Here is a 20091-nt window from a genome sequence, read left to right on the forward strand (position 1 = left end):
TTAGGGTTTTATGTTTTGCCCTAGGTATAAAAGGCAAACCCTAGCCACGTTTTTGTGTGCTCATATTGCTGTTTGTGTGAATCTCTTGTGAGATCTGAGAGGAGTTTTCCTTCACACATACTTAGGATTATCAAGAAGGAGATTTTATTGAGAGCATAATGATCATTCAGTTGCTGCCATAAGAGCTTAAAGATACGCAAGTGGGAGTGCTTGTACTTGCTGGAGAATCCAAGAAAGAAGGAGTCTGTGGCCTCGAAGCTTGCACGTGGTCGTGTTAGTAAGTTTTCTACTAGTGGGTAGCAATAGGATGTTAGTGGTCTAAATCATATTGTAAAACTTCGATTCTTTTATAGTGGATTCAGGTTTACCTTGAGGATAGTTAGGTTAAATCCTCCCCAGGTTTTTACCGGTATGGTTTCCTGAGTCATCATATCATTGTGTTATTTATATTTCCACTGCTATGTATGATGTGATTGATTGATTGTGATAACCAGATCTGGAATTTGGACTAAGTAATAATTTGGCTAATTAACTAGGTTAATCCAATTGTGTTTTAAGGAGTCTAAAAGCATACAAGTATAAATAACAATAACTTTTAATTGTCTACTCTTTTTGTTGGTATACTAATTGTCTACTATGGTCAACCACAAGTTTTCAATATTACTGTAAATTATGTATTTACATAATGTACTGTATAATATATCATCACTGTATAGTATCTGCCAACAAAAAAAGTATTTGCCAACAAATGCAATTCTCCTAAACAATTATCATTCATTATATAACAATATTATTAGTCCACGGTAAAGATTGTCACATGTAAAAGCAATTTAGAGCAATATAGGTACTATGTTTAAAATTTTCATCTTTTACTTCATTCATTCTTTCTTCTTCTTCTTTTTTTATTTATTTATTTTTTTTTTTGCACTTTATGTACAAAAAAGAAGTAACTTTTGTCTGGAATCCATCAAACCGAAAATTTCTTAGAGAAAAGAGAAAATCGAGCCTGAAATTCAAAACAAAGAATTGGGATTTTGGTAGAGAGGAATGAAATAATTACCACTGCAAATTTGTTCTCCTTTGCAAGTCGGAGCTATTGACTGATTAGTGGAGGAAAAAAAATCTAATTAGAGAATTGTGTTACAGAGGGGAAGAGAAACATGGAGAAAAGAGAGAAGAGAGACAGTTAGAGAGAGAGAGATCTATGGGAAAAGGAGAGGGTAGAGTTAGTGACAGTGAGGGTGTGAGGAGAGAAAAAGTAAATGGAAGAGAGAAAAAATGAGAAAACTTACCATGAGAGAGAGAATGCGCCAAAAAATTATGTTTCCCACGGCTATAGACGAAAATAATATTTATAGGAGATGCAACGCATGAGAGAGAGACTGTTTTCCAAAAAAGAATTTTGGAAAACAACCTATAAAAAATAAACTTTATTTTTATTAGGGTTTTCAGTTGACCAAAGATAGTTTTCTATTGATCAGTTTTTTTTTTTTTTTTTTTTTTTTTTTTTTTTTTTTTTTTTGTGTGCTACCAAATATTGGAAAATGTGGAAAACTATCTTTACAAAAGGTTTTCCAACGAAACAAACAAAGCGTAATAGAAGAAATTGATAATGATTATGGTCGAAGTTTAATTTAGCTATTTTGGATAGTGTAAATCATTCCGATGATAGGATATATATTATTACAAATTAGTTTTCTTTTGTTACAAAAGAAAAGATAGCGCAGATGCATGTTTACATTAATTTAGCTTTTATTTTATTTTTTGCTATACAAACGTTTCTACCAAGATATAAAAGCTAGGATATAGTGATATACATCATACATAATATTTATTTTTATGTTTCTATCTAAACAATTGCAATTTGTTGTTGAAGATAAGAACAAAAAAAAAATTATATCTATTTTTCTTTTAAATCTAAAATTTTTTCAGCAATTTGGTGTAGCCACTTATTACAATCACATTATTTAAGCCTAACTTTTATTATATAGTATATGATATATATATATATATATATATATAGTTGAGCATTAGAACAACATTAGTATAAGAGTAAACACAAACTATTTTATTTGTGCCTTAATGATAATAGGATATTATATAGTTCTATCTCGTTAATAAACAAAAGAATAAATAATAAAATTATATAATATATTTTTTAAATATATATTAAATATAAGCTGATTGGATTTGATTATCGTTAATAAACAAAATGATAAGGGTAAAAATATGGTATGACGGGCCTCCTTTAAATGGGCCTGACGGATCCATGTATGTGGGTCGATAGAAGGCAAGCCCAAAACTTGTACAAAGGCCTATACAATAGAAACTCCAGATGGAAATTACTTGCGACACACATCTAATCACTATAGAATCCCTAGATAAATGGAATCCTAGCGTGAGGAAGATTCCGGAAGATACACACGTAAATAAAGATTTTCTCTACAAGGAAAGTGTCTTGTCCATCACGTTTGGGGCTATTCAAGAAGATTCCTATAAGAAAAAGACTTCTACACCAAGGAAGAGAGGCCAACCTTCTACTATTATAAAAGTCTCAATACCCTCACAAATCAAGGTAGGCATAATTTACCCTTCTCTTGTACTCTAGAATTGTGAGAATGGTTCTAACTTGTCGGAGTGTGTTTGGCCTGCACCACATCGATGCTCTCTGTTAGGTCTTCTCTCTTTTCTTTGTAGGTATCGTTACAAGTGTGCAAGGATCTTGTAGCTCACTGGTGATATTTACGGCATCATCACAAAATAATAAATAATAAAATTATATAATATATTTTTAAAATATATATTAAATATAAGCTGATTGGGTTTGATTAGACACATTCGTGAATTTGCTTCTGTGCACTCAACCCAACCAACAGTTAAAAAAAATTGACAATCCAATCTAAAGCCGGTCCACGGGTCCAGTGACCAATCCCTTAAAAATTAAAATCAACCAAACCCAATAGGTTGCGTTGGATCGTTTTTTTCCAGGTTGGCTACAAACTCCTAGTCCTAGCTGCAACCGGTTAATAAAGGGATTTTTTTTTTTTTTTTTTTTGAGAATTAGGGGACTTTGTAAGTTGTATAAAAGGGAATTTACCCTTTTGTATCTGTAATATATTAAAAGGATTCAGAAAGTTAATGTTTTTCTACTTCTAATAAGCTCCTACTTTTACGTTAATTTAAATTTCTACTTCTACTCTCTAACTTCTTACAAAATATGATCACTTTTTTGTTAGTTTTAAAACTTCTTCGATCTACAAAATTTTTTAAATTTCTCCAATCTACGAAACTTATACCATGTATATATCTTTTTTTTAATTGAAAAAAGGTAAAAATTTCAAGTTATAATAGAGGTAAATTATTAAATTATATCTAAAAAATAGAAAAGGCTCTGACCGCGTGAGTATTAAGTACTATATATTTGAGCATTTTTTTTATAAAGGGCTATTCTTTGTAAACTTTGAGCTTTTAATTGTGTTTTGTCACGAATTGCTAAAGGGGGAGTTTGTTAGGTTCTAAAGCTTAGGAACTAATGTATTTAGAACTCTAATGTGTAATGTTGGCAAACATTGATCAAAACAGTTGTTAGTCTTATTTAGACTTGCTCAAAGTGTGTGCGTTATATGTAAAGTTGGAATCGAGTGGCTGCAGAAGTATTAGTGCCTTTCAACCTGGCTCGATCGATCGAAGAATAGGCTCAATCGATCGAATCTCGGGCAGAATGCATTTTTCTGCAAAATTCCAACTGAGGCCTAACTCATTAAAACGTTTAGGGTTTTATATTTTGCCCTAGGTATAAAAGGCAAACCCTAGCCAAGTTTTTGTGTGCTCATATTGTTGTTTGTGTGAATCTCTTGTGAGATCTGAGAGGAGCTTTCCTTCACACATACTTAGGATTATCAAGAAGGAGATTTTATTAAAAGCATAATGATCATTCAGTTGCTGCCATAAGAGCTTAAAGATACGCAAGCGGGAGTACTTGTACTTGCTAGAGAATCCAAGAAAGAAGGAGTCCATGGTCTCGGAGCTTGCAAGTGCTCGTGTCAGTAAATTTTCTACTAGTATGTAGCAATAGGATGTTAGTGGTCTAAGTCCTATTGTAAAATTTCGATTCTTTCATAGTGGATTCAAGTTACCTTGAGCTTACACGTGCTCGTGTCAGTAAATTTTCTACTAATAGGTAGTAATAGGATGTTAGTGGTCTAAGTCTTATTGTAAAATTTCGATTCTTTCATGGTAGATTCAAGTTACTTTGAGGATAGCTAGGTTAAATCCTCCCCAGGTTTTTACCGATGTGGTTTCCTGTGTCATCATATCACTGTGTTATTTATATTTCCGCTACTATGTATGATATGATTAATTGATTGTGATAACCTAGATCTGGAATTTGGTCTAAGTAATGAGTTGGCTAATTAACTACATTAATCCAATTGTGTTTTAAGGGGTCTAAAAACATACAAGTATAAATAACAATAACTTTTAATTGTCTACTCTTTTTGTTGGTATACTAATTGTCTACTATGGTCAACCATAAGTCTTCAATATTACTGCAAATTATGTATTTATATAATGTACTGTATAATATATCATCACTGTATAGTATCTACCAACAAAAAAAGTATTTGCTAACAAATGCAATTCTCCTAAACAATTATCATTCATTATATAACAATATTATTAGTCCACAGTAAAGATTGTCCCATGTAAAAGCAATTTAGAGCAATATAGGTACTATGTTTAAAATTTTCATCTTTTACTTCATTCATTCTTTCTTCTTCTTCTTTTTTTATTTTTATTTTATTTTATTTTTTTGCACTTTATGTACGAAAAAGAAGTAACTTCTGTATGGAATCCATCAAACTGAAAATTTCTTAGAGAAAAGATAAAATCGAGCTTGAAATTCAAAGCAAAGAATTGGGATTTTGGTAGAGAGGAATGAAATAATTACCACTGCAAATTTGTTCTCCTTTGCAAGTCGGAGCTATTGACCAATTAGTAGAGGAAAAAAAAAAATCTAATTAGAGAATTGTGTTAAAGAGGGGAAGAGAAACATGGAGAAAAGATAGAAGAGAGATAGTTAGAGAGAGAGAGATCCATGGGAAGAGGAGAGAGCAGAGTTAGTGACAGTGAGGGTGTGAGGAGAGAAAAAGTAAAGGGAAGAGAGAAAAAAATGAGAAAACTTACCTTGAAAGAGCGAATGCGCCAAAAAATTATGTTTCCCACGGCTATAGACGAAGATAATATTTATAGGAGATGCAATGCGTGAGAGAGAGATTGTTTTCCAAAAAAAAAAATTGGAAAACAACCTATAAAAAATAAACTTTATTTTTATTAGGGTTTTCCGTTGACCAAAGATAGTTTTCTATTGATCAGGTTTTTTTTTTTTTTTTTGTGCTACCAAACATTGGAAAATGTGGAAAACTATCTTTATAAAAGGTTTTCCAGTGAAACAAACAAAGTGTAACAGAAGAAATTGATAATGATCATGGTCGAAGTTTAATTTAGCTATTTTGGATAGTGTAAATCATTCCGATGATAGGATATATATTATTACGAATTAGTTTTCTTTTGTTACAGAAGAAAAGATAGCGTAGATGCATGTTTACATTAATTTAGCTTTTATTTTATTTTTTGCTATACAAACGTTTCTGGTAGATATCGTATTAATAGTTGTAAGACACCAAGATATAAAAGCTAGGATATAGTGATATACATCATACATAATATTTATTTTTATGTTTCTATCTAAACAATTGCAATTTGTTGTTGAAGATAAGAACAAAAAAAAAAAATTATATCTATTTTTCTTTTAAATCTAAAAAATTTTCAGCAATTTGGTGTAGTCACTCATTACAATCACAGTATTTAAGCCTAACTTTTTTTATATAGTATATGATATATATAGTTGAGCATTAGAACAACATTAGTATAAGAGTAAACACAAACTATTTTATTAGTGCCTTAATGATAATAGGATATTATATAGTTCTATCTCGTTAATAAACAAAAGGATAAATAATAAAATTATATAATATATTTTTAAATATATATTAAATATAAGCTGATTGGATTTGATTATTGTTAATAAAAAAAATGATAAGGGTAAAAATATGGTCTGACGGGCCTCCTTTAAATGGGCTTGACGGATCCATGTATGTGGGCCGATAGAAGGCAAGCCCAAAACTTGTACAAAGGCCCATACAATTATAACCCCAGATGGAAATTACTTGCGACACACATCTAATCACTATAGAATCCCTAGGTAAATGGAATCCTAGCGTGAGGAGGATTCCGAAAGATACACACGTAAATAAAGATCTTCTCTACAAGGAAAGTGTCTTGTTCATCACGTTTGGGGCAATTCAAGAGGATTCCTATAAGGAAAAGACTTCTACACCAAGGAAGAGGGACCAACCTTCTACTATTATAAAAACCCTAATACCCTCACAAATCAAGATACGCATAATTTACCCTTCTCTAGCACCCTAAAGTTGTGAGAATAGTTTTAACTTGTCGGAGGGTGTTTGGCCTGCACCACACCGATGCTCTTTGTTAGGTCTTCTCTCTTTTCTTTGTAGGTATCGTTACAAGCGTACAAGGATCGTGTAGCTCACTGGTGATATTTACGACATCATCACAAAATAATAAATAATAAAATTATATAATATATTTTTAAAATATATATTAAATATAAGCTAATTGGGTTTGATTAGACACATTCGTGAATCTGCTTCTGTGCACTTAACCTGACCAACAGTTAAAAAAAATTGACAATCCAATCTAAAGCCGATCCACAAGTCCAGTGACCAATCCCTTAAAAATTAAAATTGGCTACAAACTCCTAGTCCTAGCTGCAACCCCGGTTAACAAGGGGACTTTTTTTATAATTTGTATAAAATGGAATTTACCCTTTTGAATCAAAAAGTTAATGTCTTCCTGCTTCTAATAAACTCATACTTTTAATTTAATTTAAATTCATACTTCTACTCTTTAACTCTCTACAAAATAGGATCACTCTTTTATTAGTTTTAAAACTTCTCAAATCTACAAAACTCATCCTATATATTTTTTTTTGTAATTGAAAAAATTAAAAATCTTAAATTATAATAAATGTAAATTATTAATCTTTACCTATAAAAAAATAGAAGAGTCTCAAACCGCGGGCCGTGCGCGTGAGTATTAAGTACTATATATTTGAGACGAAAAGAAAAAGGTTAGAGAAAACCGAGAAGTTAGAACCCGCCTCAGACTGTTATTGCGTTCTGCGTAGCTCGTTGTCTGTCTGTCCATGTTCCTCCCTTGTTGATCACAATTCATAATGCGTTCAAAAGGTCTGTAATTCTTTACTTTTCCGGCTCTCTCTGTGTCTGTCTGACGATTTATATATTCGCTTATCTGTGTTTGTATTTGAAAAGCAATAATTTTTTCGAAATATATAAACGTTTGGTCGATTTGAAAATTTCTTCAATTATGAATATTCGATTCAAGTGCAAATTAAATGACTATGTGGAGGCTGTTTTTGTTTGGATGTTGGTAATAAGATTAAGATTATCTGTATTTGAAAAAAAAAAAAAAAAAAAAAACAAGCTTTACAGACCCGACAAGCTTAGTTTATTTTTTAGTTATCTTTTCATAGTAATTTGATTTAGCTGTTCCTATCACTAGTTAATTTCTGTGAATTTCACATTAATGTCTTTCTGTTTCTGTTTATTGCGTGTGAGTGTTAGCAAATTTTTGTTTTTTTGTTTTTGTTTGCTTTGAGTTATGCGTAGTGTAAGTTAATTATTATTTGTACTCAATTTTGCTGCTTTTTGGCAGGAAAATCTTCCAAGTGTAAGTGTGAAGCATTTCCTTAATCAAACAAAGACTACAGCTTAATGCCTTGATCAGTTTTCTTCAACTTCTACACATAGCATTTTACCTTTCATTTTTATTTATTTTATGTTTGTGGCCTTTCTCTTATACGTTGTGACCTTTACCTGTGTCGTGTCTTCTCCATCTTAATTTGTAGTTACTGCGGCTGCAGCTGTAATTGTTTCAACGGCTGCGAAGAGGAAACCAGTAGTCTCATCCGTACATGAATGTCAGATTAGACTTGATCTCTATGACGAGGTACGTTTGTTCATAGTTGTGTCATTTGTGAAGGTTATACTTATAGGTTATATAGTTGGCTTAAATTTAAAGGTTTAATTTTCTAGTGCAAAAAAATTTCAGTTTTATCTCTAATATTGTTTGGAGAGCTTTTAAAGAGAGGCTAGGGCCTAGGGCTACCTCGAATTAGCCAGAGATTTTCTTAATCTTTTTCCCCTGTGGTGCCTATATAACTATGGGTGGGGTGTGGGCTTTTTTTTATTGAATCAAAACCTTTCAACTCGTTCTAGAAGAAGGCAGTTCGAGGATTGTTCTCTGTATTTATGAGAGAAGAAAGGGATTCATGAGATTGGTGTTCGTGGGTAAGAATACTACAGAGTGGCTATTAAGAAGCATTGAGGAGGTAGTGTTGGAGACGAACCTGAAACAGTTTTAGCACTGTTAGAGAAGGTGGTATTGCATTCACATTCCAATGGAATTCGAGTACTTTTGGATGATAAGCTGTGACAGAAATGAAATACAACAATAGGAGGACTGTCATTGTCCTAGGAGGTCATAGGAAGAGTTGGTGGCAGGGTTTTGGACTGAGTTGAGGAGGGTAATTGATGCACAATACTTTGTAAAAGCAAATAGTGAGTCCAGTGATCATATCCCTATATCTAAATCAATGGGGTAAAAGTGCTTAACCATTCGAGGGATATAGCAGCCCAGGGCCCCGTTCTTATGTGGCGGCGGGTTCAAGGGGGCTTCCGTGATGGCAAAGATCCAGTGAAAAAAGATGATAAAAGGAAGAAAGTGACAGGGGCTGAAAGTTTTTTGGAGGTAGTCGATTTGCCCATATATCCCGCAGAAGAAAGCAATCATGTTGATGGTGTCATTCACAAGGTGGTCAACGGAGGGAGCATTTATACTGAAAATATTCCAGGCATTAATGACACCAGGAATAAATTTTGGGATTCACAACAGTTTCCTAAACATAGGGATATGTTTAATAGTAAGAAGGGATTTGGGGTTTCTGTTTAAATCGGCATAAGTCAAATGTCTTGGTCCCGTTCAAATCGGGTCATCCCAATAGAATTTGCAATGTTAAATGAACCTACGCCCATACTGCTCTAAGAGTCTTTATAAAATTATAAACCCAAGAGAGAATGGATTGCTCCTAACAACTTGCCTAAGAAAGGGTTAGGGTTTTAAGAGAGCTAAGAAACTTATTCAATTCCATAAATCATGACTCATTGTCAACAAGGACCCATAGTGTTGGTAGGGATAGGGCTATGGTAGTTCATCAACGAATCTTAAGATAGTATCTTGGAATGTGCAAGGATTAAATGACAAGGATAAGAGGCTCCAGATTAGCAAAATATTATTCGCTCATGGCAGGCTGACATCATTTGTTTGCTAGACATGAAACCAGAGGGTTGATTAGAAATTTATGGGGTTGTCACCATGTGGATTGGTGTATTGGGGTTCTGTGGGTGCTTCAAGTGGGATTTTGATCATTTGTGATAAAGGGTGTTAGAGAAAGTAGAGGAGGCAGTGGGGCAATATTTGGTTTCTTGTCAATTTAGAAATATTCTTGACCAATTTGAGTGGGTTTTTACTGGTGTCTAAGGACCCAATTTAGACGGAGGGAAGGTTGTTTTGGGAGGAACTGTTGGGCCTTTTCAGTTGGTGGAATTTATCGTGGTGTGTGTGGGGGGAGATTTTAATGTAGTATGGTTTCCATCAAAGCAGTTAGGGATGGAAAGCTTATCCCAGGCCATGCATCACTTGTTTGAATTCAGGGTTCAAAGTAGACTGGTTTCTTTTTTTCTCCAGAGTGAGAAGAGCACTTTCCAATTGTTTCTCAAAGAAGGTTGCCTAGAGTCTTATCAGATCATTTTCCGATGGAAATCTTTAGAAGGGGTGTAGACCATTTCAATTTGAGAATGTGGTTTAAGGCGGAGAGTTTAGTGGAAAGATAAAATCTTGGAGGGACTCTACCAATTTTAAGGGACTCTAAGCTATTGACTAGCTGAAGTGGAAAGCATTGAAGATGGATTTGAATAAAGTGGGGATGAAATGGTGTTTAGTAATGTGGCAGCGAAGCAGAAGCAGCTGTGGAGTGAGTTGAATGCTCTAGATATTAAGGAGGAAAGCCATCCATTATCAGTTGAGGAGAAACTAGAAAAGGAACAAAGCGTATTGAAACTTGTTGGCAGATTCTGAAGTCTGATTTCTTGGCAGTGTTTTAATACTTTTATGATCTAGGTCAATTTGAGAAAAGTTTAATTGAAGCTTTTATTTCTTTCATTCCAAAAAAAATCTGATATAGTAAAGGTAAAGGATTTTGCCCTATTAGTTTGGTTGGGGGGTCTATAAAATTATTGCAAAAGTTCTGACTTCAAGGTTGAAAGTGGTGCCTAGTGATGTTGTTTCAGCATCTCATAATGCATTTGTGATAGGTAGGAAAACTTTAGGTTATGTTTGGTAATAGTTTTTGTTTTCTATTTTCAAAAACTTGTTTTTGGGAATATAAAGAAAAAACAATTTTCTTGTATTTTTGAAATCAAAAACATGTTTGGTTAGTTGAAATTAAAAATATAGTTTTTTGAAGAAAAAAATAGAAAATATTAAAACATGTTGTTACTAGGATTTGAACTTTAATGTTAACTCATTAAATGAGACAAATTTATTAAATTAAATGCGTGCTTTCATTGACTTTTGAAAATTAGAAACTGAAAACAGTCTTTTGCATGTTTGCAGTTTTCTTCACAGATTGAGTTTTGAAAATAGTTTTTGTTTTTGGCCTATTTTGGGTTGCCAAACAACTTTTTTAGTCTCAAAGATAGAAAATTGTTTTTGGAAACAAAAAATAAGGGAAAAAAACAGTTACCAAACATACCCTTAGATTTTGTGCTTATTACCTATGAATGTCTAGGCAATAGGTTGAAGTTTGGTATTCCAGGGGTGTTGTGTAAGTTGGATGTGGTGAAAGCATATGATCATGTGAATGAGGTTTCCTCATTATTTGCTTGAGCATTGTGGCTTCTCATAAAGATGTTGGTGGATTTTCTTTTCTGTAGCTATAATCTGATTCTCTGTCTTAATTAATGGTATTCCTTGTGGATTTTTTGATAGCTCAAGGGGGCCACAATGAGATCCTTTGTCTCCCTTGTTTGCTATTGTTGCGGATGTTGTTAGTAGAACGTTGGACAAGGCTGTGAGTGATGACCTATTGTTAGGTTTTTATGTGGGTGATGTGGAGGGTAATATTTTGATGGTTTCTCATCTTCTCCTTGTTGATGATACTTTGATTTTATGCGATACGGGTCTTGGTCAAGTCTTGTTAATACGTATGGTGCTTATCTAGTTTAAGACTTTTTCGGGTTTGATAATAAATTTGCCCAAGTTTGAATTGGTTCATGTGGGAGTGCTTCCTAATATATAGGAGTTGTTGAATGTCTTGGGTTGTAGATAGGGGTCGCTACCAATGAAATATTTAGGTCTTTCTTTGTTTGCGAAATTGAAAAATTCAATTTGGAATCCAATTCTTTAGAAGATGGAAAGGAGATTGGCGAGGTGGAAACAATTATGCTTATCTGAGGGAGGTAGAGTTACCTTAATGAAAAGTACTCTCTCTAATTTACCAACCTGTTTCCTCTCTTTATTTCTGATCCCTTTTAACGTGGATAAGCGAATTGAATAACATCAAATAAAATTCTTATGGAGTGGGATGGGGGAGGAACCTAAATTTTATTTGGTTAATTCGGTCAAGATTTGTGCTCCTTTGAGTCTGGGGTCTTGGCAATTAGGAGTCTCAGATGTTTTAATGAAGGTTTGTTAGGAAAATGGCTGTGGAGATTTGGGACTATGAGGGAAGCGTTTATGGAGGAGAGTGGTGCCTAGTTCTGATGAAGTAAGCTTGTGGAAGAATATTAGACTGCGGGTTGGCCCAATTTTTTGTTCCAAATTTAGAATGAGGTTGGGGATGGGTTTAGAGTGAAGTTTTGGCAAGACGTATGGTGTGGGGATATGCCTCTTCAGATGTGTCTTCCAGCGTTATTCCGGATCAGCTGGGAAAAGGATGCTAGTGTGGCAGATCTTATGCAGTTCGCCAATGGTGCTCTTCATTGGGATTTAAATTTCATAAGAGCTGTACAAGATTGGCAATTGGAGTCTAAGTCGAATTATATGGATATTATTTATGGCATTCATGTGAGGGGAGGATAAGATGTGTGGGAAACTAGCTAAGGAAAAGAGCATGACGTTAGTGGATATTTCTCAGTCTTAATCAATCTTTCCCACTGCCACATTATTTAGGCGAACAAAAAAGAAATGTTTGGTGAGCTTTTATGTTTGCCTTCTTAACTGTCTTTAAAATTCGATACGAAATGGTAAATTCTTTTTTATTATCATATAATCTGAAAACAAGCCAAATGATAGGACCAAAATGATTAAAATGGGTGAAAACTTGTGTAAGTGGACTTAAAAGATAAGTGTGCTGATTTGTTTTGTGATTTATGTTATTTTCTATATAATTTTTCTTTTCTGTTAAGTTATTTTTAATTTCATATTCTTTCTGCTTCCTTTTTCTTTGGTTCTACTCCTGTGTATAATTTTTTCCATAATTTTTCTTTGATTTGTTATGCAGTGCATGAGTAAAGCCCACAGTGATGTCACCAGTACCTACGACTGTGATATCTACCTAAGAGAGAAGGAAGAATGCCGTGATTTTAAGAGGGGTGTGTAAATTTGTTACCTTGTTTTGATTCTTGTTGATTGTTAGCATATCTAGAACCTTTTTTGTTTTCTCTTAAATGTCGCTTTTGCCTCAAAATATAAAAGACCAAAATGATAATCGATGAGTGCTCTTAATATGGGATTGGTTTTTCTATTTTATTCAAGAAAATCTCATATTGTATTTCATATAAACAAAAATATCTATTTACATGATTTTACAATGTTACAGGGGAGATTGTTCTTAGGAGAGGCTAGGTTCTTAGATATTTTTTTTTTTTTTTTTTTTTTAATATTCTATATCTTTCCTGGTAGTGTAAATTAACCAGATTAGATATAAGTAGTGGATAAAGGTTTACTTTTGATATTGGGTTTAGGTTTTGTTTTGGTTGGAAAAGCTGGTCTAGTACTTTTTTGTTCAACTTACAATGGCTAAGCTAACGTGTTTAGGGAAAATAATAGGGAACCCTCAGAAATATCTTACAGGTGGCCTACAAAAATTACATTAGGGAAGGAGATTTCTGTATTCAAGAATTGATTTGGACTGTAGTGCCATCTTGCACTGATCTTGGAATAACCCAACTCATCCAACATAAGCATAGAATAAGAGACCATAATTTGGTCTTTTCATCAAAAGCCAATGAGAAAGATTTTGAGTCAATGCGAAAAGAAATAGAGTCCCCCTTTGCTACTACTGTTTCTGGTTTATTGGGTTCGGAGGGTTGTGATGGTTCTGGTTTATTGGGCTGAGGTTGAGGTTTGATGGGTTGTGGTGATTCTGGGTTCTGTTAATTAGAGGTATGATGGGGTTGGGTAGTTGTTTGGGGTATTTGGGTCGGGTGGGGGTGGGGGCACAAAAGGGAAAGGATTAAGGGCAGGGTGTTGTAGATATGGATTTGGCCAAAAGAAAGTTGGTGGGTGAGGAATGAAAATAGGTAGTGGATGAGGGTCATGGGGTGGAAAAAGGGCTGGGATGGTGATGGTAGTTGGTTAGGGGAGCTCATCTATGTCATAGGATAAAATTTTAACAGAGAGATATTGAACCTTTCCAATCCACGCATCAGAGAGACATTCCGCACGAAGATCACCAAGATTCTCATATTTTTTAATCCCTTTTCATAAAAGAGCTTCATGTCTTCATTCTTCCCTTTCAACAACTGCAAAACTTTGCTCCACTAGGACTAATATCTCTTTTGGCGAGTAAGAGAAGAAGGCTTGAGTTGGGGTTGTATAGTGTTCAGCAGTTATTTAGAAAAGTAAGGAGAAAGGTCTCAGTGATATTTACTTATCAAAAAAGTTATTTGCTGATTTTTATTTGATGCACAACATGCTAATGTGTTACCAATTGATTTTTGTAGACGTCATATTTTAGTTATTTACACTTCAACTTATCTTTTCTCATGCACTATTTCTGCAGATCCAAGTATTCGAAGCATGACTGAAATACATAAGGGTAAGTCTGACCTTGTTGATTTGATGCTGGTGTTTACTTTTTTCTCCAATTGAGGTTGTCAAACCTTCTATCTTGGAGTTTGATTTCCATTTATTCATTTTTATTTTCATTTATAAAATTCTTTTGTTAAATATGTGGATACGGTGTGCTGGTTCTTGCTTTTTATTTCAGAGACTGAGGAATCTCTTCAGAGGGAAGCAACTGCTCATGGTTTTGCTAGTATTAATGCATACATAGAGCATAGAGATGAACAAGACCCTAAGATGTGCAGGATTGCCTATGAACTATACAAAGAGGTAAAATTGTGTTTACTTTAGAAACTTCTAAATATTCTGTTTTTGTGATATAATTTCTTGGCTTTTATACTCAGAATGAGTTATAAAGGAATTTACAGTTATTTTTTGAATTGTATGGTTTAAACTAATTCTTAATTTGAATCCTATTACAAAATATATATCCTGTTTATTAAGTTTCATGATCAAAATTCTTAATTTGAATCTTTTACAAAATTTATATCCTGTTTTTTGAGTTTTATGATCAATTTTTTTTTTTTTTTTCATTTTCAATCCTATGACTCAAGAATCAAGTTGACAGCAGAGTCTATGTTGGACCCCAAATTAATTATTGCATTAATCATTCATTTGTCTTATCTGCTTTATTATTAATTGTAAATAATGACAATGGTATATTACAATGTAGCAATAAATAATTTTTATTGGCTACATCATTTGCTCCCATTTGGAAAAAACTAGGCCTCTAGTTTTCCGATGTTTTGACTTTTTGAAGTAAAAGAAATTCAAATTAGAATCATGCACAACTCTTCCATTACCCCTTTGGAAGCATTAAGGATAAATAATCTTCCTTTTCTGCCATATCATTAAATTTATTTGGAATGATAAAGTCAATGGTTGAAAAGCTTTTCAAGTTGAATCCTTCTTAATTTGACCTATAACAATAACATGAATTTTTTCTTGGTCCTAACTTTTTCGTGATTAGCCTTGTGCCCACCTTGCTCCTTTGCAGTCTTTGTTGTCCTTGTAGTGCATTTCTATTGGGTTTTTTTTTTTTTTTTTTTGGGACTTGTGGTGAATGGTGAGCATGAGTTTCTTCTTTTAAAGCAACACCTTGCTCAGTTTTTGGGGGAAATTTTTTTTATATAGCTTGTTGTAAAGCCTATAATTAAATTAATTAATCAATAATTCCTAAACTTTGCCTAAACTAATCTTAAATTAATTAATAGAGCCTAAATCATGTTTTGTTTATTCTTACATTAATTTATAGAATTCTATCAATTTTTTTTATTATTATTTGTTTTTCATCTTTCCCTATACATAGAATGGCTTCATATGGTGAAAGATAAAAGGATCCACAGTGAAAATCTTAAAATTACTAGGTTATAGTATTTCAATGCATTAGATATATATGATTTAGGTTATATGTATATATAAAATAACTGTATTAAGAATTCAGTGCCTCACTTCACTTGGGCTAGCACCTTTTGGCACCTTTTGCATTAAGGCAATACAAGGCATTAGCACCTTAAGGTCGCCTTTGACTACACTGTATTCAACTGAGTCCGATGAGGTAGAAAATTGACAGGACTGAATTCATGAGATTCTAAAGAGGAAATGAACAAATGCTTGCCAATGGGGTTGGGGATAAACTTTGGCCTAAACTATTTATCAAGAATTTCATGCTAGCACAATTCTTAATTTCTTAAAGAATTTTATCTTATATTAACTTGTTTGATTGATAAACAACCTGTTGTCTATCTTACATTAGCTTGTTTAGTGGATAATATATCCAGCGTTCCTACTCTTATCTTCCATCTACATAAATAAATCCTAACCAACAAATAAACATATGTAGGGACTAAAATAATTATCTTCACAGCAAAGCTAAAGTCTGTTTGGACTTTAGTTGAAATGATCTATCTCTAAATCTCAAAGTTTTATGTTAATTTCATACAATTCTTCTGTTACTTACTAGAAAGGATTATATATGTCATGCTTGTGTGCTAATATAACATTCATGTTATTATTATATATCAAACCATATTTCAATTCATAAATTGAAGAACCTGAAAAGGCATATTTAAAATAAATAAATAAAATAAAAAACTTGAAATAGGATATGACTATGACCCTTTATTCTTCATACTTTGCTTATAATGAAAGGTAAAATCTTTAGTTTCTTTGCTAGAAATATGAACCAAAACCCATTTGCATAGGGTTATTATGTGTGGATTATTTGTTATGTCATGTATAATATCTTTTCATCTGAGATTTTTGAATCTTTATCAAATGATGGATGCCGTTTTATTGTATTGTCATTTTCAAGTTTGTTTGGTTTATTTCCTTATATATAAAAAACAACATTCAATCTTGCAATTGAGAACTGTAATTGTAATGAATATGGGAAATCTTTTTGCATGCTGTTATCATTGCATTCTTTTTTATTTACATTATGAAAAAAATTGACACTATGTTACAAGATGTCATAAATAGCAAAAACAAAAACCTAGAATTGGAGACATATAGGTGTTACATAGAAAGAATTTCATTATTTCCTTTCATTTGTACTTATGTTTGTAGGGTTAAGAACATTGCAAGTAAAACTAAACAACTATAACCATTAGGTTAGAAGCAATGTCGGTTGTAAAATAGAATTAGCCTTTTTTGCTTGTAGTGAGAGTTGGAATAATTTTTTTTTAATCCCCTAACATTGCATTTTGGGATAATTGTTTTTGATATATATATATATATATATATTATTATTATTATTATTAATTTTGTTGAATTAGTAATTTTTGCCTTTGTACCATACAAGTTAGTGTAACATGATCTTGAGCTTGTTTATGTTTATAATAATTGTTTTTGTTTTTTCAATCATGCAGTGCCTTACCAAAGGTTATAAAATTAAAGGTTATGACTATGACCCATGTGATTTATACCGCAACAACTGTCCCCAATTTAAATAAGGCTTCTAATTGTAGCGCCCGTTGTTCCCCACTGCCTCATGAATGTCAGTGATAGACTGAAATCTAAATTATGCCATTGTTTAGACATTGTGTAAAGTAATTATCCAGTTGGAACAATGCTTCATTTTAAGTTAGCGAAGCGCTATTTCCAAACCTTAATCATCTGCATAGATTGGAATAAGGTAAAAAATTCTATTTCTAATTAATATATAGTGACATGAGAGAATTTTTTGTTAGCATACTTCATATCTTGTGAAATGCTTTTATATTTAAAATATTGTGTCATTTTTACTACCTTGCAAAATGCTTATGATTAATGCTTTGTTTGTTTCAATGTAAATTGTTCTTAGGAACAAAAATTTGTGCATTTTACCGTGTTTATTTCATTGTAAACTTTTGGTCAAACTTAAAAGTGTTTTCTTTTGACAATTTTACCAACAAAAATTTGGCAAAACATTTTCCAAAAAACACACAGCGTCTCTCCCCTCCCCCCAGTCCCATCTAATGGTTGTGCTATCAGTATGGTGGTTAAAGCTACTAGTCCAACGGTGGTTGGGAGGTGCCGATTTTGATGGTTTGTGATTGAAAAATTGTATATCGCACAAAACTTTTGAAAATATTTTACAGAAAATGTTTTCAAAATGTAAAATGTTTTCATAAGCATTTTGCTTTTGAAAATATTTCATAGCGAAACAAATAGAGCATTAAATGAGATTTTATAAGCCTTGCTTTTACTGAAGTTTGTTTACCTAGCATCATAATCATCTTATTAATATTTGCTCGGTAAGAAGTTTGTATTACAAGCACATCTTGTTCACAAACACACTTGGTTTGTACTGGTGTATTGTTTTGAGATCATTGTTATTTTCATATATAATTAGAAATTAGAATGTACTCAAGTCATTAAGACTGAAGAGTTTTAAAATTGTATATCTAGACACCAAACTTATTCATGTCTAATTCAAAGTTCCCCTCATCTAACTAAATGTTCACTTTTTTTTTTTTTTTGATAAGTAAAAATGTTATATATACGAATGGCTACTCTATGCATGAATAACATAGAGCAAATCCAGAAAATACAAGAAGGAAAACAAAACAAAAACAAAAACAAAAACAAAAAAAAGGAAGAAAATCAATCCACAGATTAATTACAAAGAGAAAGAGGGCTAATGAAAGAAGGGAGAAAATCACTAGTCGTGAGTCCCCAAGCCTGAGACCAATCAAAAAGAGTCCCACTGAAAGAAGCAAGCATCTGATCACCAGAACTATCCAAATCCTCAAAAGTTCGCCGATTCCGTTCCTTCCAAATACACCAAAAGATGCACAACGGAACTAAATTCCATATCTGAGACGAGTGCTTCCACAACCAATTCCACCAGCCAGAGAGCAAATCTGGGATCGATCTAGGTACAATCCAAGACAGGCCAAAGGTTATAAAGACAAAGCTCCATAACCGATAAGCCATCTCACAATGAAGAAGTAAGTGATCTACCGTCTTTCCCCAATTTCGACACATAATGCACCAGTCCACAAAAACCAATCTCCTCAATCTTAGATCATCACCCGTTAGGATCTTATTCCAAGCTACACACCAAACAAAAAAGGAAACTCGCCTAGGGGCCTTTACTTTCCATATAGCTTTCCAAGGAAAGACAATTGAAGGAGAATTCCTTAATTTGTTATAATATGACCGGATATCAAAATCCCCATCAAGCTTCAACTTCCATCTCATCCGATCTCCCACATCCATTGGAGGAGTATTAGCTCCCAAAATACGAAGAAAATGCAGCCCTTCATCCATCTCCCAATCATTAAATTCTCGAATAAAACAAACATCCCAAATTCTTCTATCCTCTACCCCCAACCTTGACAAAGAAGCTTCAACAGATGCCTCCTTATCAATGGCAATACCATACAACCTTGGGAAAGCCAAGTGAAAAGGTTGATCCCCACACCACCCATCCTGCCAAAACCTCACTCTATTCCCCAACCCAACAACAAATTGACAATTTTTGCTAAAGTCCTCCCATCTCATGCGAATACCTCTCCACAAACCACACCCATGAACTCCCCTACCCAGTTTTGAGGTCCAACCCCCCCCCCCCCCACCCCATTCTTCCCCATATTTTGAAACTACCACCCTCCTCTATAACAGATCCTCTTCCTTCCCAAACCGCCACAACCATTTCCCCAATAAGGCCTTATTGAACGTAGTAAGTTTCCTTATCCCCAAACCACCATTGGCTATAGGCGCACAAACTTTATCCCATCCTACCAGATGAGTTTTGCTATCACCCCATAGAAAATCCTTTTGCAACTTTTCAATTCTATTAGCCACATGAGTAGGAATTGTGAATAGCAAAAGAAAATAGGTAGGACGACTAGATAGTGTACTCTTGAGTAACATCAATCGATCCCCCTTAGACAAATACAGCTTCTTCCACCTGGCTAATCTCCGCTCAAATTTTTCCAAAATAGGATTCCAAATTGAAGGGGATTGTGTGAAGCCCCCAAAGGCATGCCAAGATAAGACATAGGCAACTTTCCAACTTTGCAGCCCAAAATATCAGCCAGGGCATGCACATCATCAACCTCCCCTATTGGAACCATTTCACTCTTATGCACATTAACCTTCAAACCTGTTACCGCCTGAAAACTAAGTAACAACAACCGAATATGAATGATTTGCTCCACATCCGCATCACAAAATAGGATAGTATCGTCTGCAAATAGTAGATGTGTAACACATTCTCCACCACCCCTCCCCTATTGGAACCATTTCACTCTTATGCATATTAACCTTCAAACCTGTTACCGCCTGAAAACCAAGTAACAACAACCGAATATG

At 33.5% G+C, this 20091-nt stretch overlaps 1 protein-coding gene across 3 annotated transcripts in view; it reads left to right on the forward strand.

Annotated features, from left to right (window-relative positions):
* The window catches only part of LOC126725558 (uncharacterized), a 36121-nt gene extending 18584 nt beyond the window's left edge, over positions 1-17537 (forward strand). The window contains exons 1-7 of one of the 3 annotated variants that reach the window (XM_050430348.1): positions 7183-7331; positions 7819-7833; positions 8012-8112; positions 12725-12815; positions 14228-14263; positions 14435-14559; positions 17160-17537. In XM_050430348.1, coding sequence (XP_050286305.1) covers positions 7319-7331; positions 7819-7833; positions 8012-8112; positions 12725-12815; positions 14228-14263; positions 14435-14559; positions 17160-17243 — 465 coding nt within the window. In that variant the 5' untranslated portion in view covers positions 7183-7318 and the 3' untranslated portion in view covers positions 17244-17537. Of the gene's footprint in view, positions 1-7182; positions 7332-7818; positions 7834-8011; positions 8113-12724; positions 12816-14227; positions 14264-14434; positions 14560-17159 lie in introns of those variants that run through there. The other 2 variants (XM_050430350.1, XM_050430351.1) reach the window with 2 other exon arrangements.
* The last annotated feature ends 2554 nt before the right edge of the window (positions 17538-20091 follow it).

Source organism: Quercus robur, chromosome 5 (genome assembly GCF_932294415.1).
Source record: "Quercus robur chromosome 5, dhQueRobu3.1, whole genome shotgun sequence".
Taxonomy (NCBI): domain Eukaryota; kingdom Viridiplantae; phylum Streptophyta; class Magnoliopsida; order Fagales; family Fagaceae; genus Quercus; species Quercus robur.